The sequence below is a fragment of the Bison bison genome, unplaced genomic scaffold (assembly GCF_000754665.1).
Source record: "Bison bison bison isolate TAMUID 2011002044 unplaced genomic scaffold, Bison_UMD1.0 scf7180017864141, whole genome shotgun sequence".
NCBI lineage: Eukaryota > Metazoa > Chordata > Mammalia > Artiodactyla > Bovidae > Bison > Bison bison.
This window is the reverse complement of record NW_011494713.1, coordinates 3,502,266-3,516,052: the sequence shown is the minus strand read 5'-3', so window position 1 is coordinate 3,516,052 and position 13,787 is coordinate 3,502,266. Positions and strand designations below refer to the sequence as shown.

Genomic DNA, 13,787 nt, shown 5'->3' with positions numbered 1-13,787 from the left:
GATGCTTTTGAACTGTGGTGTTGGAGAAGACTCTTGAGAGTCCCTTGGACTGCAAGGAGATCCAACCAGTCCATTCTGAAGGAGATCAGACCTGGGATTTCTTTGGAAGGAAGGATGCTAAAGCTGAAACTCCAGTACGTTGGCCACCTCATGCGAAGAATTGACTCATTGGAAAAGACTCTGATGCTGGGAGGGATTGGGGGCAGGAGGAGAAGGGGACGACAGAGGATGAGATGGCTGGATGGCATCACTGACTCGATGGACATGAGTCTGGGTGAACTCCGGGAATTGGTGATGGACAGGGAGGCCTGGCGTGCTGCGATTCATGGGGTTGCAAAGAGTCGGACACGACTGAGCGACTGAACTGAACTGAACTGATGTTGGGTTTAGATATACTTACAATTGTTATATCTTCTTGAATCCAAGAATTCATCCCTTGAATGAACTGAATCCAAGGGATTCATTCCTTGATCATTAGTAGTATCCTTTTTCATCTTATGCTATGCTAAGTCACTTCAGTCGTGTCCGACTCTGTGTGACCCCATAGACGGCAGCCCACCAGGCTCCCCCATCCCTGGGATTCTCCAGGCAAGAACACTGGAGTAGGTTGCCATTTCCTTCTCCAATGCATGAAAGTGGAAAGTGAAAGTGAAGTCGCTCAGTCGTGTCCAACTCTTAGCGACCCCATGGACTGCAGCCCACCAGGCTCCTCCGTCCTTGGATTTTCCAGGCAAGAGTACTGGAGTGGGGTGCCATTGCCTTCTCTGTTTCATCTTATAACAGTCTTTATTTTAAAGTCTATTTTGTCTCATATAAGTATTGCTATTCCAGCTTTCTTTGGATTTTCATATGTATGGAAATCCTTTTCCCATCCCTTCACATTCAATCTGTGTGTGTCTCTAGATCTGAAGGGAGTCTCTTGTAGGCTACACATATATGGGTCTTGTTTTTATATCCAGTCACTCTATGTCTTTTGGTTGAAGTATTTAGTCCATTTACATTGTTGATGGGGTGATTTTAGCAGAAACTAATGTCTATGGCTGGGGATTTGTTATGTAAGTGAACGTCGAAATGTCTCTTGTCAGTAATGTTTGGGTAACAAAAGACATATAAATATGTCTCTGGTCAATAAAGTAATTATCAATGTGAAGAATCCTCCTGCCAAGCAGGAGACACGGGTTCGATTCCTGAGTCAGAAAGATCCCCTGGAGAAGGAAATGGCATGCCATTCCAGTATTCTTGCCTCAGAAATCCCATGGATGATGGAGCCTGGCAGGCTACAGAGCATGGGGTTGCAAAAGAGCTGGGACTAACTAAACAAACAAACAAAAACAATCTTATTGTCATTTAAACATTAATTTGGTCTTGTTTTGTAGGTATTTTTTCCCTTTCTTCTTCTTTTCTTTTCTCTTGTGATCTGATGACTAATAAGTTTTACATTAGCATCAAAAAGAAAATAAAATATTAACTTCCTATATCAAACTGTAACTCCCCCCTAAAGGAACATCAGTCTGGATCATGGTGGCCCTCTAGTGACTGTTCCAGGTTATGAGCACAGAAGTGCTATATTCCTGTCACTTGGAGGCAATGGGATATGATGACTTTGTCCCTTAGTCATATTGCTAAGGAGCTCTTTGTTTAGTACTACCAGCCTTATTCATGGTGCCCACTATTTTCAAAAATGAATCATGGTGAAATTTCTGAAATAATTTTCAGTAATCTAGCTTTTCCCTTATTTGCTTAGAACTGACCTTAAGCGTCAGTAAAGAAAAATAGCATCACACCCATATATTTTAAAAAGTAGTATCTACTTCTCAAAAACAGAAAAGCCAGATGCCTAGAGATACCATTAAATTGTTTTACTTCACAAATCAGTGAAAAAATTCTGATATTTGGATAAAATTTTATTAAAAGTGATCACCAATAACCTTTGAAAATAGACCTTCTGGAAAAGCTATCTGGCCATTTTGCTGTTGCCAAGATATTAGGTGCATTATTCTTTAGCCCAAAAGTTCTCAAATGAAAAGGGAAGGAACATAAAATATGAAAGTGGCATCAGAAGTGGAGGGCCAGAGATCTACAGTTTATGCACTCACTTCTACCATCAAACTTGATACACTACAAAATGAGCCTTCTAAGTAGCAACACTGGACACGTGTGGTAAATCTCCTACATAGGAACCTTCAAGTTGTGAACTTTCAAAGATGTGAACATGCATTTCATCAACGTCAGGCATGAGTGAAATTGCCCTCCATCTCCTATTGCTGACAATCCTTCAGCTCTACCATCTCCCACCTCCTCTCCTATCTCCATTCAGTAACTCTTCTTACCTGTTCACTCACTGCCAGCCCCTGTATGCCAGCTGCTGTACTTACTACTGTACTTTTCAAGGTACTGGACTGTGAGATTAAAAATGTTCTCTTTATTTTTTGAGTTTACTTTTTATGTATTATTTATGTGAAAATATTATAAACCTATTACAATACAGTATTATAGAGCAGGTTGTATTAGTTGGGTACCTAGGCAAACTTTGTTAGACTTATGAACAAACTAGACTTGTGAATGTGCTTTTGGAATGGAACTCATTTGTATGTAGGATATTTATTATATATGTACACACATGTATACACAAATATAACCTTTTAGTTTTCATTGCTAGATCTCAAGTAATAGCAGGGCCAATATTTCACTTCATTTGATTAAAAACAGAGCTAAATTCTCACTTCTGGAAAGCCTCTGTGACTCCTTTTGTACATTAACTCATAAACATCTACTCTCTACATTTCTATTTGTTTTGAAAGTTTCCCTTTCCTTGAACATAGCTTGCATAATATATACTGAGCCGCTAAACATTTACAGATTGTTCCAAGAATCTTAACATCATACACCACAACATCCCATATCGTAGTTCCACTGGCTTTCCTGAAACACCTCTTACAAAGGGCACTTCTAAGAAATAAGACATAATAGGGATGAAGTAAGGGTGAGCATACATAAAACCAAGTCATGATAACATCTTAAAGAAATCACTTTGGCCTCTCTGAAACATTCTAAAACACTTTAATCTTTATGTGTTTCATGTTTCAGAAATTCACAGAGAGTAGAAAATAAAAATTAGTGCCCCAAATGTATGCTTTTAATTTACCTCTAAGGAAATGTACTTTCCTTTTAACTTTGATCCAGAATTCAAACAAAAAGTTAAAAAGGTGTTAACATACCTGTCATAGCCCAGAGGTTGAGGAGAATGAAGATTAAATTTAGGACTGCTTCTAGAAACTGTATTCCCTGGTGAGATATTATTTATGCGCTGTAATACATAAAATACAGAAGTAATATTTTGTCATTCCATTTAAACATTTTCTATACATTTTAAAAACCTGTAGTACACTAATTTACTAATGTAGTTGAGAGTTTGGTATCCTATATGAGAAAATGTAAGCACAGATATCAAGGGAAAAAGTGCAACAAATGCCCAAAGGACTCTCTCTCTTCATCTGAAGTCCAAACCATGCCATATAAGCCCTCAAGGGGCATCCTGGCTCCCAGATTTGCCAGGACCTTGCAGTACCAGCTTTGGATTAGTCTCTTCTCAAATCATCATTTGACTTAGTGACTGACTCATCCACACCCAAAGCTGTGGCACTGGAACCCCAACCTTGAAGCTGACCTCCAAAAGTCAGGGAAGAGGCTTTCTGGCTTTCTGGTTGGGAAAAGGTCCTCAAAATTCTAAATGGGCCTTAGCCTGTTTCTGTAGGAGGGTTTAAAAGCCCAAGGTTTCCACTCTGGTGATCTCATAACCACAAAGAACAACCAAAGAGTCTAAATAAACTCCTTGGCCAGAAGCACTCTCCCTCTTCTCTCTACAGGGAAATAGTTATTTGTACCTCCATGAGACATCTTACTTTTTATATTAGTGGTATCTGTGCACATTTTAATTCCTTGCGTGCGTGCAAAGTTGCTTCAGTCGTGTCCAACTCTTTGTAGCCCCATGGACTGTAGCCCACCAGGCTTCTCTGTCTATGGGATTCTCTAGGCAAGAATACTGGAGTGGGTTGCCATTTCCTCCTCCACAGAATCTTCCTGACCCAGTGATGGAACCCATGTCTCTTTTGTCTCCTGCCTGGGAAGCCCCCTTAAGTCCTTACCATACTACAAACTTTTCCAGGATCCAGGCCACATCTTTTATATCTTTCTCTGGTTTTCTGGAACATTGAACAAAGAGTTGGCAAACATCTACACATTATTCAGAGGAGTGGCATATTTTTTAATTTGGGAAAATGTTGCCTCCTTTTATTATAGGAAATTGTTTTCTCTTTCTTATAAGTTCTAAGACACGATTTTTTGATCAAAATACTCTACCACAAGAAAGAAGAAATTGCGTTGTAAAATTCTGTGGCCTACCAAGGCTCTGCTGAGCTTGCTGCAGCTGTTTTCAAGGGCACTCCTTAGGCCGTCGTTACTGTCATGCAGTTTCCTGTTAGCTGTTCTGCAGAGTAAATACATACAATAAAGAAGCAGATAAGAAAAGTATTAGTGGGATCAATGTCACCACTTTCTTTTCAGGCTGTGATGTTCAGAACATGGACCTATTACCTCTTGTAACTTTCTACCACTTCCCTTCAAATCTTCTAAACTGAGATGTTAATTCATTACTAGAAGTGCAATTTAACAATGTGTTAACTCTCTTCAAAGGTCTCCAGGCATTTTAGGAGTGAGTCAGTCATGCCGTGGAAACTGCTTCTCCTTCAGGGAGCTCCACTGTTAAGACAGGTTTGGTGCAGGCCTTTCTGTTCCCTAAAGGCCTGAAGCCAGCTTGCCCCACTTACTCTCTCTCCCCTCCATGCTGGGGGATACATCTGGTGTGTTCTGTCACACTTCTTTCTCCTGGTTCCTCCTACTTGTGGCCTGGTGCTATACTGCCAGGCCACAAGTAAACCAGTTAAAAGCTCCAATGTTACAGCTATATGCAAAAAAATGAAATTAGAACACCTCCTTACACCATACACAAAGAGAAACTTGAAATGGATTAAAGACCTAAATGTAAGACCAGAAACTATAAAACTCTTAGAGGAAAACATAGGTAGAGCACTTGATGACATAAATCAAAGCAAGATCCTCTATGACCCACTTCCTAGAATAATGGAAATAAAACAAAAGTAAGTAAGCGGGACCTAATTAAACTTAAAAGCTTTTGCACAACAAAGGAAACTATAAATAAGATGAAAAGACAACCCTCAGAGAAAATGCTCATTTTCTCCCAAAGGAAACAACTGACAAAGGATTAATTTCCAAAATATATAAGCAGCTCATACAACTCAATACCAGAAAAACAAACAACCCAATCAAAAAGTGGGAAAAAGATCTAAACAGACATTTCTCCAAAGAAGACATACAGATGGCTAACAAACACGTGAAAAGATGCTCAATACTGCTCATTTTAGGGGAAATGCAAATCAAAACTACAATGAGATATCACCTCACACTGGTCAGAATGGCCATCATCAAAAAGTCTACAAACAACAAATGCTGAAGAGGGTGTGGAAAAAAGGGAACCCTCTTGCACTGTTGGTGGGAATGTAAATTGATAAAGCCACTATGAAAGACAGTATGGTGATTTCTTTAAAAAACTAGGAATAAAACCACCATAAGACCCAGCAAGCCCACTCCTAGGCATATACCCTGAGGAAACCAAAACTGAAAAAGACACATGTATCCCATTGTTCACTGTAGCACTATTTACAATAGCTAGAACATGGAAGCAACCTAGATGTCCATCAGCAGATGAATGGATAAAGAAATTTTGGTACATATACACAATGGAATATTTCTCAGCCATAAAAAAGAACACATTTGAACAGTTCTAATGAGGTGGATAAACCTAGAGCCTATTATACAGTGTGAAGTAAGTCAGAAAGTTAATATCATATACTAACGCATATATGTCGAATCTAGAAAGATGGTACTGGATAATTTATCTACAGGGCAGCAATGGAGAAAGACATAGAGAACAGACTTATGGACATGGGGGGAGGGCAGGAGAGGGTGAGATGTATGGAGAGAGTAACATGGAAACTTACATTACCATATGTAAAACAGATAGCCAATGGGAATTTGCTATATGTCTCAGGGAACTCAAACAGGGTTCTGTAGCAACCTAGAGGGGAGGGATAGGGAGGGAGGTGGGAGGGAGGTTCAAGAGGAAAGGGACATATGTGTACCTTATGGCTGATTTATGTTGAGGTTAGACAGAAAACAACAAAATTCTGTAAAGCAATTATCCTTCAATTAAAAAATAAATTAATTTAAAAAAAGCTCCAATATTGACTCAGGATTCAAACCCCAACTCAGGCACTTACTTTCCATATATCTTACAGAAGCCATTTAAACAGCCAGAGCCTCAGCAACCTCTAAAATCAAATAGTCTCTGCCTTAGAGACCAGCTACTCTTTCCCTGCTTCAGGTTTATTCATCCTTCAGAACTCAATTCAATTGTTTCTTCCTCCAGAAACACTTTCTGGACCTTCCTGGATAGGAGAATGCCCTTATAAGATGCATGGCTCCCCTTGGCCCCCCTCTCTCCTTTGGCACGTTATATTTAGAAGTACTGATCAGGTTCCATCTTCTTCCCCTAGACTAGCCCATAAGGAGAGAGGCTGAGTGCCTCTCTGAGTGTCAGCTCCTGGTATACCTGAACCATAAAAGGTGCTAAATGAAAACCTGCTGAATAAATGAATTAACAGGATTTTTATAACATATCAACTCTATCAGTGCCACAGGTGAGGCTTAATAAGCATTTGTAATGGTGAAAAAAATCATCAAGCCTGACCTGACATTACCTGAGGGAAGTAAAACCAGAAGAAAATATTGCCTGGGAGAAAAGAGAGAAAGGGCGTCAGGGAAGAGGGAGGTTTTGTCAGTGAGGTCCTCAGAGAATGGATTCTGCAGCTTAGTTGCAGAGTTGACAGAGCAGGTGCGATATTTCCAAGAGATTTAAAAAAAAGAAGAAAAGCATACTGCTAACCAGGCACAATAGACTGAGCGAGAATGATCGTGTAAGACTGGTTGATGTGACAAGCACTATGAGGGATGCCTGAGGCCTCTCAGTGTGCCAAGCTGCACAGAAAGCTGATGAGGTCAGGGCTGTTGTTCTTTCCAGTATAATAAATCTATTATAAAGATGCGCTGGACATACCAACCTGATTTAAGAGGACTTCTAGAGAATTCTAATCTCGTTCCTGGATTGGAGGAGTTTATGTAGGATGAGCAGCATCAGAAAGCTAAACTGATGTGCCAAAGTCACCATATCAAGAAGGAACATGTGTGGCTCTCCGAACCCAGCCTCTGATATATGGCAACTCGTGTTATATGTGGCACATGTTTTACTAACAAAATGTAAGTTAAATGTAAGTGTGATGAGAAATATGAGAACTTACTGGAGTATTTCAATTTGCCTCTCAAGACTATTTCGATCTTCTGTGTATTCTCGGATTATTTCCAGATCCCTGTAAAATTACATTTTATGTTTGAATGAGCATTAGGTGTTCAGTCCTGCCTTACCTGTACCTACTCTCCCAGACTCCTTTCCACCTCTTCCAAAGTCCTGTGTCCTTGACCATGGTTTCTATCTCTCCATGCTCCTGCTCAGATTCCCTCAGCCCATTAGCAGCCTCTTCTCCCCTGTGAGCCACAAGCATACCCACACCTCTGCTTCCTCCTGCAAGGCTCTGCTTCCTCCATTCCCCTTTGCAGCATCCACAGCTCCTCCACCCCAGCCCACTGCCCTGGCTCTGTTCCTTACCGGGACTGAAACCCTGGTCTTCTACTAAGCCTGCTCTCCACAGGCGCTCACATTACCCATTCAACCCAACTCACTCTCTCACCTCTGACTCTTCTCTGCTCATTCCAAGCCTTACTGCTATTGCTGCTAAGTTGCTTCAGTCGTGTTCAACTCTGTGCGACCCCAGAGATGGCAGCCTACCAGGCTCCTCTGTCCCTGGGATTCTCCAGGCGAACACTGGAGTGGGTTGCCATTTCCTTCTCCAGTGCATGAAAGTGAAAAGTGAAAGTGAAGTCTCTTAGTCGTGTCCAACTCTTCGTGACCCCATGGACTGTAGCCCCACGAGGTTCCTCCATCCATGGGATTTTCCAGGTAAGAGTACTGGAGTGCGGTACCATCAAGCCTTACACAACCCCTGCTGCTGCTGCTGCTAAGTCGCTTCAGTCGTGTCCGACTCTGTGCGACCCCATAGATGGCAGCCCATCAGGCTCCCCTGTCCCTGGGATTCTCCAGGCAAGAACACTGGAGTGGGTTGCCATTTCCTTCTCCAATGCATGAAGGTGAAAAGTGAAAGTGAAGTAGCTCAGTCCTGTCCGACTCTGAGCGACCCCATGGACTACAGCCTACTGGGCTCCTCCGTCCACAGGATTTTCCAGGCAAGAGTACTGGAGTGGGGTGCCATCGCCTTCTCCGTACGCAACCCCAATCCCAGCTATATTAATACTCCTTTCTCATCTCTGTGCTCCCAGTCCTGCTGGCCCTCCCAGCTATATTAATACTCCTTTCTCATCTCTGTGCTCCCAGTCCTGCTGGCCCAATCCTAGCTATATTAATACTCCTTTCTCATCTCTGTGCTCCCAGTCCTGCTGGCCCTCCCCTCCCCACCCTAAGCCACAGAGGGATCCACAGAACTAGGCTTTCTCTGTTCACTATAAACTCATGCTCAGCAAGTCCTCTGTTGCTTTATTATGAAGCAGTCCTGGCCTTCTCCTTAAAATGTCCATTCAGAACATCAGCCACTTCCCTCCAGCCCCTATCCCACCCCAGCCCCATTTCTAAGCAGACAACCCCCATCACTATCTTTCCCAGACCCCCAGGCTGTCAAATTTTGTCCCTAATAACTAACTTGCCCATTTGCACTCTTGATAAAGCTACAAGTGTCCCAATTGTCTCTAGGAATTTAAGTTCCTTAGCCAAAAATTCTGGGACCTTACATTACAGCCTTAAACTAGTTTTAAAACTTTTAAAATTTTTTAAACTTTTGCCTTTCCATTCAAAATATCTTCTTCTGTCCACTGGCCTGACCACTGTTGCCCAAACTAGTCATGTCCCTCCTTATGTCCTTGCCTCTGCTTTGGGTTTTGCCACACATGGAATGTCTCTGAGATTCTTTTTCCATCTGTAAAATGAGGATAAGGAAAGGTCCTATTGCATAGGAAACTGTGACTGAGTTAATGCTAATGAAGTACTAAAGACAGTATCAGGCAGTTGTCAGTGGGACCTGTGTTACTTGTTGACAAGCTAACTCAAGTGTCTCTTCTTTAATAAAGTCTCCACCTTTCTGAACTAAAAGAACACTTTGTCTACCATCTCACGGCAATAAACGCAACGTGTGACACTGCTGGTGGTATTGTTTCTGACATTGTTGAATTCTTATACTGTTTAACTCCATAACCTTTTAGGTTTTAAGTTTCCCAACTAAATTTGAAGTTCTCAAAGAGCAGAGGCCACATCTTTTCTTTTTTTAAAATGTACTCCACACTCATAACTCCTTATCTAGCTCAGGGTGTATATAGTAAACACTTAATAAATGTATGACTGCTTTTCACTGTGCGTGGGCATGCTCAGTCATGTCTGATCCTTGCATCCTCATAGACTGTAGCTCACCAGGCTCCTCTGTCCATGGGATTCTCCAGGCAAGAATACTGGAGTGGGTTGCCATGCCCTCCTCCAGGGGATCTTCCCGACTCAGGGACCGAACTCAGATCTCCTGCATTGGCGGGTGGATTTTTTTACCACTGAGCCACCTGGGGAAGCTTTCCATTACAGGATCTTAATTCTGAATAAGGTTGGTGAAACAACAAACAAAACACAAGGTATTTTTCTCAAGTGTACATGTACTAGGGGATACATGCATATAGTCATGCATATAGATGCATTTTCATATTTACAATACTCCTATATAAATATCTATGTGTATCTTCCCTATGTATAATTACATGCCTTTGTGTGTACTAGATCCTATATTATTATGTGTGTGTTAGATCCTATATTATTAACACCATATTGCAAAACTAAAGCATAGTAAAAATAAAATGACTTGCCTATGTTGCAGGGCTGGAGTTTCTACCTTCAAAGCACCTCAGTTAGCACTGCCTCTTGATACTTTAGGTATATTATTCTGCTCCCATTTAATTCAAACATTTCTAAGCCCTGCACTGTTCTGAGCAGTCAATAATTAAACTAATGAATCAGTTTGTTTTTTAAAAAATTAAAAACATAAGAATCACTAGATCTGACACTAAACATAAAATCTTTAGAAAGCAAAGAAAATATTAGCAAACTTAATAAATAACTCCTTATTACTACATAGCTAAGCTTCATTCACATGGATGTTACCTAAATAAACATTCCATTCAAACTACAAAGTAAAATGTGAAGTTTCATACCTTTCAGAATTCAGACTCTGATCAGCATAATCACTTTTCAAAGAATCTAATTCACTCTGAAGAAAGGCTATGTTTGTCTGTGCTTCTAAAAGATCTTTCTTAACTTTCTGATTTTCCTAGAGGAAAGGAACAGTGCAGGTCATTAGACTCAGAGTTTCTTCCACAGGGAGACATGAAGTCAAGTACAGTTTAACTTTCCCACATGTCACTCTCACCCCTCCACTGTCTTCAAACCTTGGTGTTCAAAGAACTAATTATCAATTCAAGGTAATTTTAAATTTTAATAAAGTTTTAAAATGTCAAAATTAAATCCTCAAAGTTGTTGTTGTTGTTCTTCTTTTTTAAATACTTGGCCATTTGGCGCCAAACTACAACAGTAAGAGTTTATCATGATGATTCTTTAACATGTAATTGGTAAAACAATGGAGACCAAACATTTAAACATCTGCTTTACTTAATGAGAGCTGTGGAATTACTGATAGTGTGTGGAATTGACAGTATCTATTACCAGGTAGATGGGCTACTTTTCATAATACATCCTATTACCTAATATTATTAACTTTTATACTTAAAAATAAGCCTGTGTGGTTAGGAAATTTCTATATTTTTCTTAAAAACAAAAGAGAAAGAACAAAAAAAAAAATCACTGGAAGTTTCTGGTTAAATATGGTAGACTGGGCACATGAACTAGTCTTCTTTCCCTTTTGAGACCCTATTAACATGAAATACCAAAGGAAATAAACTAATAAAAGAATGGAAGAGGGGCCAGTCAACAGCCAAGTGATCTAAAAACATTGCTGGAAAAAGGAAACTGGATGGCAATGCGCTGACAAAGGGAAGAAAGAAGGGGAAAATGAGGTCCAGATGATGGGTGTTGAAGGTTCTGCTGTAGAGCAGAGCAGAGACAACTGGTCAGGCAGAAGCCCAGAGAGTGAGAAAGAGGGCTGAAAACAGAGATTAAAATTGTGTATTAAGTCATGCTGCCTCTCAAGCCCATACCTGCTCTTACTCTAGGAAAGAAGAGCAGAAAGCCAGAGCTGATTCCAAAGGCAACAAGTTATTTAAAAATAACTGAATGATTCCCCAAAGGAAAGCTAAGCCTTCTCTTTGTACGTATCCATGCCTCATGCATATGGTACCTGGGGTTCCACGTTTGACAGCCAGCTTCACATAGAGAGCTCCAAGCAGACTGTCTTTCAGAAGAGAGGCCCTGAAGTAAACAGATCTATTTTCCTAGCTGCACAGGAATCATACATTGGCTACCTGAAATGGTCAGAAATTCCAAGGTGACATTTGAGTAGCAAATTTAAAAAGCAATCAATCCAATAAGAATTGAAATCTCCTGGACTCCAAAACTTCTCCAATATTTTCAGGAGATGAAAAAACAAATTCCATGTACTGCAAAGAATAGATAGAAATTGCAAGGTATCAGGGATATGAAGATGGCAGAGTTTCTTTTTATAAGTAACCAAAAACCCCACCAAGAGAATCCAAGAGAAGTAAGCAACTCTTTAAAGTCATGATTCAAGCATAAAACCAACTAAGAGGTAGCAAAATCTGGAACTGGTAGTGCATAAATGGATCCTAACCACAAAGCTGGGGGACCTTCTCTTTTTGAGTGACACAGGGATAATAAGTGGAGAGAAATAAATGCAATTCTAGCTCATTCATGCTCACTTCTTGGCTCTGCAGGGGAGAATATTTAGATTCATAATAAAGGAAATATTCATTATTGGCTTTCAGTGTTTGAGTCAACCTAGAAACTAAAGAAAATAATGATGATGAAACAGATATAGATATTATCAATTCTGGGAACAGAAATACTAGAGATATTGTCAGCAGAAGATGGAAAGGGACAGCAAGAGGAAGGATAGGGCAATAAGACCTCATCTTACAAAGCTAGGGAAACAGATCTGAGTTGATGTTATACGAATGCAGGGGTTAACTAATAAATGTTTAAAGGTCACATAATCGCTCTGAGTGAAAAATAAAAGCATTTACAATAGGTATTAGGTAACAGACTGAGGGAAAAGTCTGCCAAAAATGTAACACCTTTAGTCAGAGGTATTTCAAAGACTCTCTAACTGTAGTATTAATTTTTCTTTAAGTTTTTATTCCTGGAACACTGAAATCATAGCATGATTTTATTTAAGAAACAGTAGTCTAACAGGAAATACATTACTGAGAATGAAAAGGTAATTCTTACCATTGATAAATCATAAATTTGTTTCTTTAATGCAGCCACATCTTGTTTCTGACTTATGTGTTTTGATTGTTCTTCTAGCTGAAAGAGCAAGTAAAAGTTGAACATTTACAAATTCACTTTTAGTTGGTTCCACTAAGTTTAGGAATATATTCACATTCAGATCTGGGAATTCTAAACGTCTTCAATTTTGAACATTATACAACCACATAAATCATTAAATTAGATGTAATCCATAAGAATTTGAAATTTTGCTTTAAATAATTAAAATCTTTGAAATGCAGGTTTATTTATTTTTTCCAAGTCGTACTTTTAAAAAATTTATTTATTTTAATTGGAGGCTAATTACTTTATAATATTGTGGTAGTTTTTGCCATACATTGACATGAATCAGCCATGGGTGTACATGTGTCCCCCTGTTACAAACCCCCCTCCCACCTCCCTCCCCATCCCATCCCTCTGGGTTGTCCCAGTGCACCGGCTTTGAGTGCCCTGTTTCATGCATCGAACTTGGACTGGTCATCTATTTCACATATGGTAATATACGTGTTTCAATGCTATTTTCTCAAATCATCACACACTCGCCTTCTCCCAGAGTCTAAAACTCTGTTCTTTATATCTATGTCTCTTTTTTTGCTGTCTCGCATATAAGGTCATCGTTACCATCTTTCTAAATTCCATATATATGCGATAATATACTGTATTGGTGTTTTTCTTTCTGACTTACTTTACTCTGTATAAGAGGCTCCAGTTTCATCCACCTCATTAGAAATGACTCAAACGCGTTTTTTTAATAGCTGAGTAATATTTCATTGTGTATATGTACCACAACTGTTTTATCCATTTATCTGCCGATGGACATCTAGGTTGCTTCCATGTCCTAGCTATTGTAAACAGTGCTGCGATGAACATTGGGGTACACGTGTCTCTTTCAACTCTGGTTTCTTTGGTGTGTATGCCCAGCAGTGGGATTGCTGGGTCATATGGCAGTTCTATTTCATTTTTTAAGGAATCTCCACACTGTTCTCCATAGTGGCTGTACTAGTTTGCATTCCCACCAACAGTGTAACAGGGTTCCCTTTTCTCCACACCCTCTCCAGCATTTATTGCTTGTAGACTTTTTGATAGCAGCCATTCT

At 39.9% G+C, this 13,787-nt stretch overlaps 1 protein-coding gene across 1 annotated transcript in view; it reads right to left on the bottom strand.

The window, feature by feature from the left end:
• Positions 1-13,787, bottom strand: part of RASEF (RAS and EF-hand domain containing) — an 88,041-nt gene that overhangs the window by 28,126 nt on the left and 46,128 nt on the right. The window contains exons 5-9 of the mRNA XM_010840084.1: positions 12,653-12,730; positions 10,447-10,562; positions 7,434-7,502; positions 4,402-4,486; positions 3,219-3,307 (exon numbers count right to left, since the gene is read on the bottom strand). Coding sequence (XP_010838386.1) covers positions 3,219-3,307; positions 4,402-4,486; positions 7,434-7,502; positions 10,447-10,562; positions 12,653-12,730 — 437 coding nt within the window. The remainder of the gene's footprint in view (positions 1-3,218; positions 3,308-4,401; positions 4,487-7,433; positions 7,503-10,446; positions 10,563-12,652; positions 12,731-13,787) is intronic.